The 17656-nt window shown below is 33.4% G+C and overlaps 2 protein-coding genes across 2 annotated transcripts; one reads left to right on the top strand and one right to left on the bottom strand.

Moving 5' to 3' along the window:
- Nucleotides 1–24: 24 nt before the first annotated feature.
- LOC130672051 (RCC1-like G exchanging factor-like protein) lies at nt 25–1958 on the bottom strand. The gene is made up of 5 exons (XM_057476261.1): nt 1667–1958; nt 1023–1587; nt 765–937; nt 531–692; nt 25–445 (listed from the first exon to the last, which is right to left on the bottom strand). The coding sequence occupies exons 1-5, from the start codon at nt 1794–1796 to the stop codon at nt 108–110; spliced, it is 1368 nt and encodes a 455-aa protein (XP_057332244.1). The 5' UTR covers nt 1797–1958; the 3' UTR covers nt 25–107.
- Nucleotides 1959–2525: 567 nt separating this feature from the next.
- Nucleotides 2526–9164, top strand: LOC130672052 (E3 ubiquitin-protein ligase RNF13-like). The gene is made up of 7 exons (XM_057476262.1): nt 2526–2835; nt 5095–5441; nt 5716–5908; nt 6257–6643; nt 6724–6885; nt 7100–7306; nt 7653–9164. The coding sequence occupies exons 2-7, from the start codon at nt 5259–5261 to the stop codon at nt 7874–7876; spliced, it is 1356 nt and encodes a 451-aa protein (XP_057332245.1). The 5' UTR covers nt 2526–2835; nt 5095–5258; the 3' UTR covers nt 7877–9164.
- Nucleotides 9165–17656: the final 8492 nt, after the last annotated feature.

Raw genomic sequence — 17656 nt, 5'->3', positions numbered from 1 at the left:
GAATAAATAAATTAATTAATTAAGTAATCAATTAATTAACTGATGATTTATTTACAATAAAAAAAAATTATTTATAAAATCTATTTCCTAAAAACTAGTCCGTGAAATTAAATAAAAGGCCGACAAAGTGCCACAGTATGATCGACTCCACAGGCCACTTTATCAACCAGAGCGCCGATGGCGACTTTTAGAGGGAAAAATTGGTCTTTGCAGTTGCCGAGTCCTAGATATCCGTAGGCGTTGTGTCCCCAGGTGTAGAGGTCCCCCTGGTTGGTGACAGCGCACATGTAATTTATCCCGCAGTAGATTTTTTCGACTTTGATGTCTGGTTGGTACGGATTGCGTCCGAACAGAGTATTGGGAACTAGAGTCGGTATCTGGATTTTCGTTATTTGCGGTCCGAACCCCAGGATACCGTAGCCCCAGACGTAGACGTCTCCAGTTTCTGGGAAAAAATTTTTTTTCTTTACTAAACCCTCCGTGATTTTGCAAAAGTACTGAAATTTTTTGGAGTTGATCAACTAAATTACCTGACAGCACCATACAGGAACTTCCGCCAGCGGCGATATCAATAATGCGTCCGAATTCAGCGCAATCAGACAGTTCGATTGCGGCGTTAACTTGGAGATTATCATCTTGGACTGGCAGTTGTCCGTATTCTGAGTTACCCCAGCCGAAGACTTTGCCGCTTTCTATTTTCAAAAGCAATAAATTTTTTTTATAAAAGATCATACTGATATTTTTTTTTTAAATGATTTTTGTACCGCTGAGGGCCAGTACGCAGTCAGAAGTGCCAGCGACTTTTATTATTTTTTCATCAGCCAGCTCGCCTTTGACTAGACCAGGCTGCCACTGGTTCTCGTAATGTCCTTGTCCAGTTTGACCATCAGCTCCCCAACCGCACGCGTAAACTTGTCCTTGTTCAGTTAAAAAAATACTGGAGCAAAGTAGGAAATTAAATTATCTGGACCAGGTCAATCAACATCAATATCAACACGTTTGCAATAAATTTATAAAATTACCTGTGGTCCTGACCTGCAGTAACGGCGGCAATACGCTGGCCCTGTATCTCAGGAATATGGAAAATGACATGACTTTGATGATAATTTTCATCGTCAATTATTGACCTCCCACACTGGCCGTATGCGTTATTACCCAACGTAAAAACCCCTTCGGTGGTCAGTATCAGCGAATGAGCTCTGCCAGCAGCAAGACCCAGGACTTTGCTTGAGTCTTCTTTCAATGGCAGAGGAATTGGCCGTGCGACTGGCACCTGACCTGTTCTAGCGATTTTTTTAAGCTTGAAATCATCGGGAACGAACCCCAGTTGCGAGTCGGTGTTTATCCCGTTCCCGTAGACGATGTTCTGGTCGTTGGACTTTACACCGAACAGAGTGAAACCGTAGCCGCAGGCTATGTCTGTCACTGGATAATGTTCTGCGAAATACAAACGACTGGGTTTTGCTATGAAGTTCACACCCTCCTTCAGTGCTCGGGTGCGTCCTAGTGTTCCCAGGGCGCCGTGATTTGCTAGACCCCATACGTAAACACGACGATCAGTTGGAAGACTCGTTGAATATTCGAAGACTGCAAGCAAATTTATTTATAAATCAATAATGCAGGTAATTATTTATTTAATTACTTTGATAAATTAATTATTTATTACTTGGCATCGGTTGGTCGTGATTTTTCTTCTGCTTTTTCATTCTTACCGGAGGTAATTTTCTGGGTTTTCTCGCTCCTATTTTTGAATAAAGTCTGATGGATGTTATCATTTTTATTTTTTGAGTTAACATCCGTTTTTTAGGTGAATTAGTTGTATTTATTTATTGAGTTGACATCAAATATATTTATATTTATTTGGGTTACAAAACATAACCCTCATTTAGTCATGCGGCCGAGTTTTTGAATTTCTGACGTGCGCGCGCGCAGCCGCCATTTTTAAAACTCGCAGTGCGGCCGTCAAATCTCTGACTGATTTTTTTGTTTTTAACAAAATTACTCAGTTTTTTTTTTTTTTTTTAGCAATTATCGTAATGAATTCTTTGTACTCGCGGAAAATTTATTTTTAGTTACCGAGTCATGAGTCGTAAAAATTGTCGCTCCGAAATTTATTTCCATACCAAAAATTAAAAGAATTGACATCAAGAAATTTTATAAAAATTACTGTCATATAAAAAGGGACTGGCTGACATTTTTTGCAAGTAAATTTTTTTTTACTTACGATATTTAATTAGTAATTATAAGTAAAAAAATAAAGTTTATTTAGTCTAGTAAAAAAATTTTTTTAATTTTGGCGCCACATAAATGCGCAAAAAATTTATTTAAGAGACTGAGGACTGGGAATTTCGCTCTAAATATTTTTTTGGTTTTAGAGAAATTTTATTTACTTTTTTTTTGCTTTTCCTTGGAAAATATCTCGCTGCAAATTTAAAAAAATTGGCGGGAAAAATTTTAGCGCTGCAGTCTTCGTCTCGATAATTACAATTAAATAACAACAACAATAGTAAAATTCAGTCTCAGTTCCACAGTTCCTCTTCGTAAATAAAAAAACATTAGTAATATAAAAAAAAAAATAATAATAATAATAAAAAGAAAAAAAATAGCAACAGACAGAGACAAAAATTAACGTACAAGACAGGAAAACACTGTATAATATATATACATATATACATATATACATCATACTTTTACGTAAAAATAAAAAAAAGTAACCATTGTACTTGTTACTCATTTTAATACAACAATCATAAATCCTGAAAGATGAAAGTGCATTAAATTACCTGTGCAATTAATAAAAGTGACGTTACTTGAACTTGTTTTTAAATCTCAATGGTAAGATTTTCAAAATTTTATTACTCATATATACGTATATTTTTTTATCCATTCAAATAATTAATAATTAATTAATTCCTGGATTTTCTTGTCTACGGCTGTCAAAGTTATTTCTAATTTCGATAAAATAAAACTCTAACCTCATTTTTCTAGATTTATTATCATTCAGCTGTCAAATATTAAATATATCATTTAGTGAAAACAATGACGATGATAAATATTTAATTATTTTATTAAAATATGACAATGGATATTTATCATTAAGACGTAGTTAATGTATTTTAAATACATGTGACACTACAACCTTGATACATCATAATATATATATATATGCATATATATACATCTTTATTAAACGATAAATATGTAATATATACAAATAAAATATTATATACACTCATATTTTATGTACAAATTGTTTATACATGTCACATTCAAACATTCACATCACACATATTTATATATACATCATATTTATTATTTGCATCATTGATGCTTTTTATTTAAAATTTCTAACTTACTATCGTATTTTAAATCCCCTTATTATACTAGCATATAGTTTTATTATATTAGCTTTTGATTTTATATCAGATGACCTATATGTATATATATAAATTATTATTATTAATAGTATATAATTGTTATTAATACGTAATACATTGTCATTGTCTTTAATTAGTAGTAAATATTTAATATTTGTATTATTATTTTTAATCAGTAATTTTTTTTTATCTTCTTTATAAAATTATAATAATAGTAATTATCATTATTATTATTATTGTTGTTGTTATTATTATTATTATTAGTATTTTTCAATAGTTAATTGAGTAGTATACACGGTAATAAAAATGCAAATTAAGACTTAGCTAAGAATAAGATATAGATTGTGGTAGTTTAGATTCAATTTATATATAAACGCTTACCAACACATTTCCGTATTAGATAATTAAGATTTTTTTTTTTTTGTAGTAAGTACATACGTTGAATTATATATCATTTGTTTCCTTGTTCTAACAAAATATTCGGTAGATTTATTTATTTAACGTTTCCTGGAGTTCAAAAAATTTTTAAATTTTCATTCAAAAAATAAATACCAAATGATCATGAGGAATAAATTAACAAATCACTAAAGAAATAAACAGAAATAGTTGTACAGTTTAATTATTCTTAATTATTGGACTCAGTTTTCACTCTATTTTATATTTTTACTTGAGTGAATTTAAAGACCCGCCAAAAAAATTCGATTTTGAGTAGTCATTGACTGATTTAAAAATTATAGTTCTGGGAGCTTTTTGTTGAATGACTTATTGGAGTATGGAATTTATGGAAGTCTATTTTCCCTTAGATTCTGACACGGAAGAAAATGAATTTAAAAAATTAGTGTTTAAAATTATAACCCGGAACTTAAGTGTCAATGCAGAGAATTTTAATTGTGCCATAAATTTTCAATGTTTGAGTTACGATTTTTAAAGTCCAAAATCAATTTTTCCTGGATAGACAATTAATTTAAATATTTATTCTACAATTATTTACGTTTTAATTATGAATTAAAGAATTACTATTTACAATGATAGTATTTACTGATCACTTTATCATTATATTATTTATCGTTCTTCAATATATATATATAGATATATATATAGATTCTGCAGCATAGATACATAGAATAGTTAATACATTTCTTCAGATGGTCAACGGAAACTGATATAATTTTTCCTTAATTAGTAAATCATCTGCTGGTTTATTTATCAAAATATTAATGTTTATATTATATATATATATATATATTGATAACTTTGATGATTTATACAACGCGATAGTTTGAGGGTGTCATTACCAATGAAACTGTAGCAAACGAATACTGAGAATAATAAATGTATGAGCGATATTGTTTATGTTTATGTAGAAAAATTTATGAGTTAGTCACCAAGTTATTTTACATCGCAGTCAGATAAATTTATGTTTCAATTATTTTCATTATCAAAAATTAATTTTCCAGAGGCCGAGGGACGGAGTAACTTTTTAGATCTCATTTTAAAAAAATTTATTTAAATTTTAAGTCTAGAAATTGAGGAGAGACAAATTTTCATAAAAATTATTATTTTTATTTGCATAAATTTTTTCATTAAATTAATAAAATAGACAGAAGTTTGATTGCCAGTAAATTAATTAGTCAAAGAAATTTTTTTTAAGTCGAAAATTTGAAAGTTGTCAGAAGACAGACTATTTATGCCTATTAATTATCAATTATCTTTTCAGGGCAGTATTTACGCATCAATAAAAAAACATCGTGACGTAAAATTAAGTCACTTAACACCACACGACGATTCATAGGATGTGATATATCCTTATGGGGTGAAAGTGCCTCTTGAGACCATTTATTAAATTACAGTGTAATAAATAACATAAAAATAACGAGAATAATGTTGTCATACTGCTGCAGTACCAGTCGCCGGGTGTTATTGTGTCTGACATTATCCACGATGGCGGCAAATATTTACGGGGATATTCTTGTTTTCTCCGATACCTCGCAGCATCAAATTGAAGAAGAATTCCGCGACATACCCGCGCGATTTGGTCCTCTTATACCTGTCGAAGGAATCAGGGTAAACTCAAAAAATTTTATCTAATAAATTTTGTACCTGAAGGCCGGAAGGTTTTTCGCGGAATGAAATGAAAAGTAACAAATCTACTGGATCTAGATTTCTTAAATGTTTCGCATGTCAGCCGACACTTGCAGCTCCTCTCCCCCCTTCCCCAATTATTCTTTAAGTCACCTTTAAGCAGTCGAATTTCCTTGCGTGAAAATCGTTCCGATCTTCAGGTACATAATAAATTTATAAAAGTTTGTTATTTTTTTATAATTTTTTTCATATTTAGGGAAAAGTTGTTTCTGCACAGCCATCAACAGGATGTCGTTTGATAGCCCCGCCACCAAATGACACTAATTATACTGGTCTATGGATAGCATTAATAGCTCGTTACAATTGTAGTTTTGAAATAAAAGTACGAATGGCACAAAAAGCTGGCTATGATGCAGTTATTGTTCATAATGTTAATAGTAATGAATTAGGTAATTATTTTAAACGATAATGATAATTGGAGGAGCGGGACCTGAAGGTATAAGTGACAAAAAAAAATTTTAAACTAAAAGTTGAGGTTTTGAGCTCAGAAAATTTTCCTGTTTCAAAAAAAAATTTTTGTCACCTGTACTTTAAGTCGAGCTCCGTCAATTATTTGACAGTTAACAGTATCAGTAATTGAATAATTGAAGGTCGCAACAGTGCGCGCTCCGAAAACGATGATAAAAAAAATGAATTATTAGATTATTAATAATTTTTTTTTATTTATCAACAGTGGGCGGTCCCTCGAATAATTAATTAATTAAATGGGTAATTGATAATGATAATTTTTTTTTTAGAGCCAATGTCAGCCAAGGAACCACTTGGAATAAGTATACCATCAGTATTCGTAAGCCAGATAACGGGTTTAATAATAAAAGAAAATTATTTATGGGACAATGATTTCTCTGTATTGATAAACGATGATATTCCTTTTAATATAAATACCCACTTGTTATTACCATTTGCAATTGTTGTTGGTATATGTTTCCTAGTCATGGTTATATTCATGGTCGTAAGATGTATAAAAGATAGACGTAGACAGCGTAGGCATAGATTGCCTAAGTCGAGTTTAAAAAAAATACCAACACACAAGTATACCAAAGGGGATCCTTATGAGACCTGCGCTATTTGTTTAGACGATTATGTGGAGAATGAAAAATTGCGCGTATTACCTTGTGCCCATGGTAATTATTTATATTTCATTATTTCAATTTTTATTTATTTATTTATTTATTTATTTATTTATTGGTGATTATTTTCTTAGCATATCATACCAAGTGCATTGACCCCTGGTTGACGAAAAACAAACGCGTGTGTCCAGTATGTAAGCGCAAAGTGTTTGCTGCGGATGAAAGAATAATTACTGACAGCGAGAGTGATTCAGATGCTGATGACTCGACTCCACTTATCAGAGATGGTCATCAAGGTAATTTTAAATCTGTTTATTTATTTATTTCTTTACTGATTTTTTAATTATTTAATTAGACACCAATTTTTTTTCCAATCAGTCAAGTGGATGGTACTGCGCATTTGAATTTATTTTTAGTGCCGCGTAATTCAAATTTTTAAATTTCCCGGGTATCGGTATTTTAAAAAATTAAAAACCTTGAGCTGATTAATGTAAATAAAAAATTTTTTAGGTACACAAGGTGGTACATTTACACCGCAACGTGAAAATCCATTCACACGAGCATTGAGATCACAACAGCGCCGTCATTCAAATTCATCAAACAGCAGCGATGACTCTTTCAGGTCGCTGATAACATCCGGAGGTAGCAGGAGTTCGCATAACGGCGAGACGTCTGGTAACACGACATTTCTAGTATCGGACACTCACAGTATAAACGGTAAGTACTTGATTACATAATTTATTTCAATTATTATCTCTCAATTAGTACGCATATATATGAGTATAACTAAGTATATATTCGCTTACGATATGCATTTAAATTGATAACGTATCGAGATTGTTTGCGCTGAGGAATAATAATATGTTTACCGTGAGTTTAAATGCCAGGAGAGATAAAAAAAATGATTACATTCCATTCTCACTATCGTTAAAATCTTTAAATAAATTTTATTTGTTTTTTTTTTTTTTATGTGGAAGTTCAAATTAAAAGCGCGTTAATTTATAAATAAAAAATAATTAGAAGCTTGAAATAATTCATGAGGATAATTAATGTTATTGTTTAGGTGAACCATCGGATTTCGAGCGTTCTACAGACAGTAATGACACGTATACTGTTACTGTGTGTAGTGTAGACGCTGAAGAACATCCAGCATCAGTGGTTCACATTTCACAATCTCAATCTCAATCAGCAGCCCAAGTTCCACCTACAACTTTTGCTCCTGTTAACAATCATCCGTTTAATAAAGTGAGGGATATGTTGTCGCGTAATTATGATGGGTTTAATTAAAATAATTAAAACAAATAAAATAAACACATGACTATTTTTGAATCCATTAAATTTATTTATTGAATGGAAATGATGTTCGTTAAGTAGTTGTTACAAATCAAATGTAAGAAATTTCTACTTACTAAATCATGAACTTTTTAAACGTCAGTTCAAATTTTTATTATATTTTTTTTTAATTTTAATGCGGAATCTTTTGATGAAATTTAATCGTGTGGAATTTTGAGTTTTTAAATATTTTTATATATATCTTAACACGCTTATTATTTAAAATTATATAAATTAGTTGATTTGGGTAATTTTCTTTTAGTTGTATAAAATGTTTCTGGATAATTATTAATTTATTATAATTAATTAATTAAATAATTAGTTATTTACTTGAGCTTTAAAATACCTTTTATTTATTCGGAATTTATTTTATGAAACTAAAATAATTTTTTTTAATTACAAAAAAAATGTAATTTAAAAAAAATCTTAGAACATTTTTTATAACTAAAAATTAAGCCTAATTACGTAATTGAAAATATTAATTAGTTGTTTATTTTTTATAGTTTTTTTTAAATCAATTAAAAAAAAAAGTTAGTCATAATTTTTAAATATATATTAATTAATAATAATTAATAATAAATAAAGGTGCTTGATAAAAATAAATATAATTTATATAATTAAATAAATTAACAAAAATTAAAAATTCAAATTTATTTTTATTAACCCTTTGTAATTTGCGCCATTTTTATTTCTCTAGAAATTTTTTTTTTCTTTCATACATTCAGCAAAATGTCTGCCGACACTTGAAATATTTTTTCAACGGACGGTAATAAAAATTTCTAACCATAAAAAATATTTTTTACTCGGTATCGAAATTTTCGAGAACACACGCGCCCTCTATACTTACGCTGATTGGCTGCTTTAAAATAAAATGACTGACGTCCAATAGGAGTGCGTAGAATGATCGGTTGCTTCATAAGCCGAAGGCCAACGCGGCAACCGTCGTATCAAATTTTATATTTATTTGAATTAATTAAAAGTTTTGAAAATTTTTGGTTTATTTTTTTGGTAAAAATTACATGAGAGGTTGAATAATTAAATAGGCGGGAGTTTTTTTAAAAATTATGAAGGGTTAATAAAAAAAATGAATAAATAAAATTACTGATTACTGGACAGTAAATAATTGATCGATAATTACTGTAGATCGAAGATAATTTAAATGAATAAAATTGGCTCTTATGCCTGTGATACAGTCGTGTAAATAATTGTTGATAACAAAGAAAAAAAAAGATAAATTAATAATGATAATAATTATTTAGCGACCAAATATTAAAATTCCTTTTAATGCAGGACATAGTATAAAGGCAAACAATAAATAAATCGCGGTATATATGAATATAAATATATACATATTGAAATCAATATTAATAATGAATAAATAGTAAATATTATATTAATTATTACTATAAAATTTATTATATTTATCTGTATAATAATTAAATAACGATAATAATATTAAATTTTAATGTAATTTTATCTCTAGGGTTTAATTATTTGATCAAGTTGAATCTGTAGTTATGCATTAATGTATATTACTTTGATAAATTCCTATAGATATACATATATATAAAAATACGTATATTATTTCAGTGTATTAAAAATAAATCTTTAAATTTCTTTCATAAATTTCATTGATTAATTTTAAAAAATCCATTTCATTTTAGGAAATCATATATTTTTAATAAGAGTATGAATTTAAGGGCATTTTTCGACAGAGACCCCTCCACTTTTTAAAATATTCAATGACCTTGAACTGTCATAACAGTATTAAAATTTTATTAATTAATTTAAAAAAAATTAAAACCTTAATTGAAAAACGGACAACGTAGTCGTAATTTCGTTGAGATATGGAATTAAAAAGAAAATTACTTACAATTGATATCAATTGGGAGTCAAACAAAATTTGTTGAATAAATTTTAGCCTACAAAATTTTAAAATTCGAATTATAAAATTGACAGTACGATTTTACTGAAATTTATTTAACGAATTTTGTTTAATTCCTAATTGATATTAAGTGTAAATAGTTTTTTTTCAATCGATATATCGGCGAAATTACGACTACGTTGTCCTTTTTTCAATTAATGCCTCAATTTTTTTTTAATTGATAAAAATTTGATACGCTTATGACAGTTGAAAGTCATTAAAAATTTTTAAAAAGTGGAGGGCACTGTCTGAGAATGGCCTTAAAAATACTTTGATCTCTTATAAATTATTTTTTATATTTTTATAGCTACGGGTTCTGAAAAAATTTAATGGTCGAGTAAATTTAGTCAATAGACCCCGTTGTCATTTACGATATTTTTATTAATATTATTTTATTAAATTGCTCTTTTATCAATTATCCATAAAATATTAAATTCATTGATTCTTTTATGTCTTAATAAAAAAATGACAAAGTGTTTTATAGTCAATTAATAATATCGGGTAAAGTCTCAACAGTAGTGCCAGCATATAGCTTTTATTCCTTAAGCAGCTGAATCAGCGATTTCCGTACTCAGCCTGGGCTTTTATGTCATATATATATATTTATATATATATATATATATATATATATATATATATATATATATATATATATATATATATATATGTATATTGAAGGCACACAATGCAGCCTAACTTTATTGATAAATATATACGGATATTGCTACATCTTAAAAGTAAAATAGAATTAAGTGGGTGTGAGTCAGACAGATAATTTATATATGTATATATATGGAATATGTCAGCAAGTAAAACAAATAAGCCGGAAAACTATAAACTATATTCTATTGATTTATTATGAAGAACAAATTATACTGTTGCTTTCTGACTGCCAGTCAAATATCCATTTTTATTTTTTCAAATTTAAAAATCATATTTCGCGCCATAATCAAAATTTTTAAATAAATAATTGCACACCTCAACTCTGACGTGTGCATTGACATACATTACAAAAAATTTGGGTCTAATTTCGAAACACTCATGTTGCAATTTACGTAATTTATTAAAACATTAATTAAGACCGCGGGAATTTTTAATTTTTAAACAGGAAAGAGAGATTTGAATCAGCTGTCAATGGAAATCTTTTTATTGTACTTGTGCTGTTCGCTAGTTTGTCATTTGCAAATTTTCCCATTTCCGGTTAAACTGAGGAAAATTTCAGAAAATTTAAATTGGGTTGTAAATTTTTATTTACAATTATGATATTTTATGTGCGCTTTTGGTTCTGCGAACTATTGTTATCTGTTTAAAATAAATGTATATAAATATATATGTAAATTTAGTATTCTACATTACGGGACCATTATAAAAGTTAAAAGTTACATGTATAGAGTCCGTTTGAATTGATAGCAGCAGCCATATATCTATATATGTACATGTACATAAAATATTATCCTCATACATATTAACTGCATTGAAATCAAAAATATATATACGACAGTCTGTGAATGCGAATGAGGAAGACCAAAATTTTGTATTTTTATCTCCTTTTTTATTCGCACTCGTAATTTTGTCTCCGCTTCGGCTTTCGTCTCGTCTTTTTTGTATCCCCCGGCAGATTGTACTTCTCTTGCATTCACCCTCATACTCATCTGGTTCGCTCGCTTCATCTTGTGTCAACCCCTGCAACTTCCTAACGGTGTGTATGCTCACTCAATGTTGAGATTACGTCCGCGTCGCTGTGCTGGAGGGCGAGTGCTCGCACGTGACAGCACAATGCCGCTTAAAGTTCGACCCTTCGATACTCACACATTCTCAATATATATATATATATATATATATATTTAGCAGACGAAAATTCTCATTCTATCTCAGCCTCATCCTTTAGTGGCCATATATATCAACTACTCCCACCAATTCTATTTTATATTCCAACGCTAATTTGTATTCGTGACTGTAACGGCTAACTTTCATTTTGAGTTGTTGTATCACTCATACTATGTGATATTATACTGCTAACTCACAGCTAAACTAACTCTGAATAATATTATTATAGTAGTCACTATTATTGTACTTCATGTATGAGAGGAGAGGGGGAAGGAGAAGGGCGAATAGAGAAGCTGAGAAATAAATGCACTTCTTTATTCTGAGCACGCTACATGTTTTTCTTTAAACTTACATTTAAAGAAAATAAGACACTTTGAGTTGTAAAATATATGTATTTTTTTTTTCACTTTTGGGCAAAATGGAGTAGCTGCAAAAAAATCATATCAAATACGCGAATTTAGCTTACAGATGTCACTTGTAATAAAATTTTGAGTACAAGTGCAACAAAAAAAAATTTTTTAAAAAATCCGACATGAAAATTTGCTCGAAGGAAATTTTTTATATTTAATGTTTATATACTTGATAGTTAATTAACAAATTTTTTTATTTAAAAAAAAATAACAGGAATTTTTTTTTGCTCAAAGAAAATTTTTGGTTTCAATTTATAATGCAAAAAATTTATTGGGATAAGTAAAAATTTTCTTAGGTCAAGTAAAATTTTTTGCGTCGAAATCTTTTTTTTTGTGTAAAATTTCATCGCATTGCAAATCATCACCCGAATGCTAAAAAAAAAAATATTCTGTCTGATTAATAATGACACTTTCTACTTAAACGCATGCGTCTGTCCAAGCATATGTATCATCTACTAGCAACTATTTTTTATTTTGTCTGACAACACCACGCGCCAACTACTGTCACGTGCCGACAGAAAATTCCCACTGCTCTAGTGACAAGAGTTAAAAAGAAAAAAAAAATTGACTCTTTGCCTTCTTCCTCTCACCCAAAATATAGAACTCTTCCAAAAAAAGTAACGGTAATCGCGAAACGTGTTATCCTCCAGCGAATAAAATCGTCGGATTTAATCTCGATTTGTGCCAAAGCGCACGCTATATGCTGCGATGGCACAAGCCCAATTTTATAACAAGTGGTAAAGACAAAGCGTTCGCGTAATATTCCACGTCGTATTCAGTTGAAAAAAGGACAGAGTAAACAATCGTAAAGCAGGATACGGGTATCCCTATACGTCATCTACATTCTCCACATATATCTATATATATAAATAGAGACAAAATAATAAAATTCATTATAAGCGAGAGTGAGAGAGCTTTCAACGAGTGGCAATCGGATAGGCAGGCCGCGTGACTAAATTCTCTTGGTTCTGCAGCTGGTTGTGAATTATCGATTCCATCTAAATTACTCTTCATATATATATATACACATACATACATACAATATTCTATCTCACCCAACCCTCTGGACCCCTCTAAAATTCTTGATCATGCGCACTCTTATCAATCCACTTCTGCTGCTGCATCCACTTACTTCTGTCTGACTAAATATCTTCCATTATCCCTGACTCGCGGTATCCTGCAGCGCCACTGTCGTATTTCAGTTGCGCGGTTGCGCGCAGCCGAGGCGCGAAGGAGCTTTTTTTTTGAATCCATAACAATCAGCTGGCGATTTAAATAATCGGATTGATTACAATAAGGCGAATACAAAATAAATTATTTAATAAATTTACAAAATAAATATATGTTTGATATATATAAATTTATGTGAAATTGAATTTCTCTGTTTATCTGATTGGGGTAATTATTAAGCGATAAAATAACGCAGGTGACGGGAAAAAGGGCAGTGGGACATCTTTAGAGACAAATGAATAGGGTAAGAATTGCCGAGAAGAAATCTATCTGGGGTTCATTCTATAGCAAGATAATGATAATAATAATAATAATAATAATTGTAGAAATAGAAAAAAGGGCGAGCAGGGTCGAATAAGAGTACAGGGGATGGAAGAGTTTTAGCCCGAGGGTGATCGCGGATGCTGTACATCTGAGCGCGATAGATTCGCTTCGGGGAAACTTGCGGCCGCGGGGACGAGGGCCTGCGTGGGAGAGTAGTGTGAGAGAGGAGCAATTGGATGGCCCGAGGACGCGGGCAAAGGGGTAAAAACGTTGACGGCGCTGAGGTGGAGGCGTCGGATAGCCCGGGCGGGGAGCGGCAAAAACGAAGATGGCGGAGCTTGCGACGCCCGCCTTTCACCCACGGTAGACCAAGAAACGGCCGGCTGTGTGTGTGTGACATCCGTGCGCGCTGTGTCACACTTATTATCATCACTATTATAACTATGGCCCCCAAGTTATTATGTGCTTATTTATCATTAATTAATAACGTCTTCCTCGATATATAACAACGGGTTTATCAATAATAACAATAGTAGTAATAGTAATAATAACAATAATGATAATTATATTGTTACCTTTGTAATAATTGTGTCCAGTGATTTGTTTACCCGCAACTTGTGATCGCCCGAGTTACATCAATGAGCACGTCCACTATTTATTTCATTCCGGGCAGTAAAAAAAATATAAAATTTACCAGACATTTATCCAGCGAGTTACGCAATTATTTTTAGTGTCATTTAAAAACCCATGGAGACATTTGTGGAAGTGAGGATCCTTTTGCTGGCGTGATAGCTGATGTCTAGTGTCAGTAAAAATGATTTTTGGCGATGATGATCAAGTGTGCGTGCACGCGTTTTAAATAAACGCAGGGAGAGGATAGAGACGAAGAGAGTGAGAGTGGGTGAGGGAGAGAAAGACAGAGAGAAAGCATGTAGACGGTGATTATATAGATGATCCTTGGAGGCTTTTGGAGCGTGCTATCTCTTGAGATTTCTCAGAGCACGAGAAAGAGACCCGAGTAGTCCAGCAGCAGTAGCACTGGTATTTCTCCCCTCGGGTTCTCTTCTGCCACCCTCGCCTCCCACAGATATCTCGCTCTCGCGCTTTTCCTGTCCTCAGTATCACTCCATACTCATACATCCATACCCATAGATATATATATATATATATCATCTCATATAAATCTATCTCACTTCAACACACTCCCTCTTGCTGGCTTGATCTTGGCGGTGGTTGCGCCCAAGTGAGTGTGCCAGCAGTGCGTTGGTGGCAGTCTCGAGCCCCGTGACTCGAGGAAGGACGTGTGCGCATCGCGCGACTCGTGTCGTGCGTCCCGGGGCAATTGTACCCGTTTTATTTTTTCTCTTTTACGTTTTCACTCTTTTAATAACAAGTCGGTGTATTTTTTCATGTCTTGACATTAAATATAACAATTCTGTGATCTGTTGGTGTGAAAAATTTTTAAAACACTCTCTGATTATTATTATTATTATTAATATTAACATTATCACCGCCAGCACTATTACTGTCATCGCCAGCACTACTACTCCTATGATTATGATTATGATTATGATTATGATTACTGTTATCGGTGCTGATGGCAATATCGTCATTGAGGGACTCTAGAGTAAATCTTGTGTAAGTTGTACTCGGATTATTCAGGGATTTTTGGACACAAGTGAGACAGGCGAAAGATTGCTCCGCCCCCTGACAGCCGTGCACACGGCTGGCTTGCTCCGGGGGAGGTAGGCGAGGTTTAGTTCCATTCTCGCTGTCGAAAGGACACACTGTACGGCGGCGGTGGCTGTGGTGTGTGACACACGCGTTGACAAGAGAGAACACGAGAGGGAGTGTGGGATTGTGTGGTGTGTATGTGTGCACTTGTAATACACTTAATATATATGGGCATAATTTTTCCTCCGGTGTAAAATTCAATAAAAGTGTCTGCTGTTTCAACAAAACTAAATATTCCCCAAACTCTGCTACTAAATAATAATATTAATAATAATAATCATGTTTAAAAAAATTATTAGGATTTAATTGGGGCCTAGTTGGTGACTTGCTCGGGGTGTGATTTAAATTTTATAAAGTTTATTATTGTTTAAAGAGTTGTTGTACATGTGGGAAGCATATATATGAGTATATATGTGTATATATATTTGTAATAAAGAGATAAAGGTATAAATAAGATTTTAACGAGTGTAAAGCAGTGAGTGGGAGTGTGTCGTATGTGTGAGTGTGGGAGAGTGTGGGTGATACGATGATGGTAGAGGCGCGTCAGCAGCGACGCCGGTGACGAGTACGGCGTTCAGAGTACCAGCAGTGGTGTAAGAGTCGCTGATAAATTATTTCAGTGTCATTTTATAAATAATAATTGTAGTAAAAAAAATGAAGAATGAGATTTAAGGGAAGGGTTTTTGTGATTAAGTGCACTGGTGGTGTGTAAAGTGACAACTTTTTTAAATGTGGGAATAGTAATTTTTTTGAAAACAACCGCTTTGGTTTTTGGTAATTGTTAGATCAGTACGGACAGATAGTAGGTGGTAAAAAATTAAGGAATAGTTATTTATTTAAAATTTGTCGGGAAGACGGGCGGCTGGGGGGTACGCGAACGCGCGGGCGCGCGCGCCTTAGTGTCGCTGTGGAGCGAAAATATATTTTTTAGGGGTACAGTGTGGGCTAAAATAAAAGGGGAGAACAAGTGGGACTAGTGGATTGAGTAGCCAGTGGTGTGTTGTTTATTGGGGGCTGGTTTTCTTTGAGTTATATTTTTTTAAATTTGGGCTGGGAGACAGTGTTGTTGTTTTAAGTAGTTCGTGGAGTTTAAATACACCCGATTAGTGGGGTGTGTCCATGAATATCGTGCGGATGGGTGCCGTCGCGCGGCGGGTACGCGTGACAGTGAAAACGTCAATGGGTGCAGTTGAAAAAATAGTTGGATTAAATATAAGGGTTTATTGGGCGTGATTTTTTAGTGGGAGAGACTGGACTGGGGGCCAAAGGTGGAGATTAAGCTGGCGGAGGTGAAGGTGGTGAGAGTGAGTGAGTTGATAGTAAGTGACAAAGGCTGTACAGCGGTCGTAATAACATCAAGACGTGCATAAAAACGTGCAAGACGACGGGTTGCGGCGTGGCGGCGCGGCGGCTTGTCCAGCATGCAGCATGAACCCCGTGTATCATTTAATCAGCGCAGCGAGGCAGCAGCTGAAGATAAAGAAACAACAACATCATCAACCACAACAACAACATCAACAATTGTCTTTGGCAACAAAGCGCCAGCAAGCAGAGAAGAAGAAGCTGCAGCAGCGGAAGTTGTTGGTGGTGGTCCATCGAGAAGAGCCTCGTGGTTGTGTAACAGTCGCCGGGGAATTTCCAATTGGTCGCGTCGCCCCGGAAAGAAAACCGAAAGACGATCCGTGCACACGGGAGGAGAAGGATTATTACTCCCGTTGGTGGTGTTGTCGTCGCTGGACACACCAGTTACAGCGCGAGCGACACAAATTTATCAGAAGCGGGTACCGTCGTCGTCGCCGAAGACGGAACAGCTTGGGCTCTCTGTCGCTGGATATTTCATTGGCTACAACGGTCACAGCTGGTGGACAAAAGAATCAGAAAATCGAGTGGGAAGCACCTGCAGAAGGCCGAAAGTCACGTGGCAGAAAAAGCCGCGTCGTCACTAGGCAATCTAGAGGGCTATTGGCTGCTGACGTACCGGGTGCTCAGTCAGCACGCGGCGGCGTCGGGCCCAGGCCTAATTTGCTGCTTCAGCGATGCGGCCCGGATCGACCGAACGCAACCCGCGCCGTCGTCCCTGTCGCCGGCGAGCCAGGCCCCAGCTGCCACGGTGGTACGCATCACAAGATTACGAGCTAGAATCAGCGTACACCGTAAAGAAGGAAAAACTCGTTGGAGAAGAAAAGGAAGTAGGAGAGGAGATAGAGAAGAAGAAGAAGAGGGAGGAGAAGGAGAAGGTGGTGAAGAAGCTGAAGCTAAAGACCAGGAAGAAGATAAAGAACAAGATATTGTGGGAAACAAGAGAAGAAGAAATAGACCAAGTGGGAGGTCGACGCTCGCCTCCTG

Source organism: Microplitis mediator, chromosome 7, assembly GCF_029852145.1.
Source record: "Microplitis mediator isolate UGA2020A chromosome 7, iyMicMedi2.1, whole genome shotgun sequence".
Taxonomy (NCBI): domain Eukaryota; kingdom Metazoa; phylum Arthropoda; class Insecta; order Hymenoptera; family Braconidae; genus Microplitis; species Microplitis mediator.
Note: the sequence above shows the minus strand (reverse complement) of the source record. Positions and strands in the feature narration are given on the sequence as shown.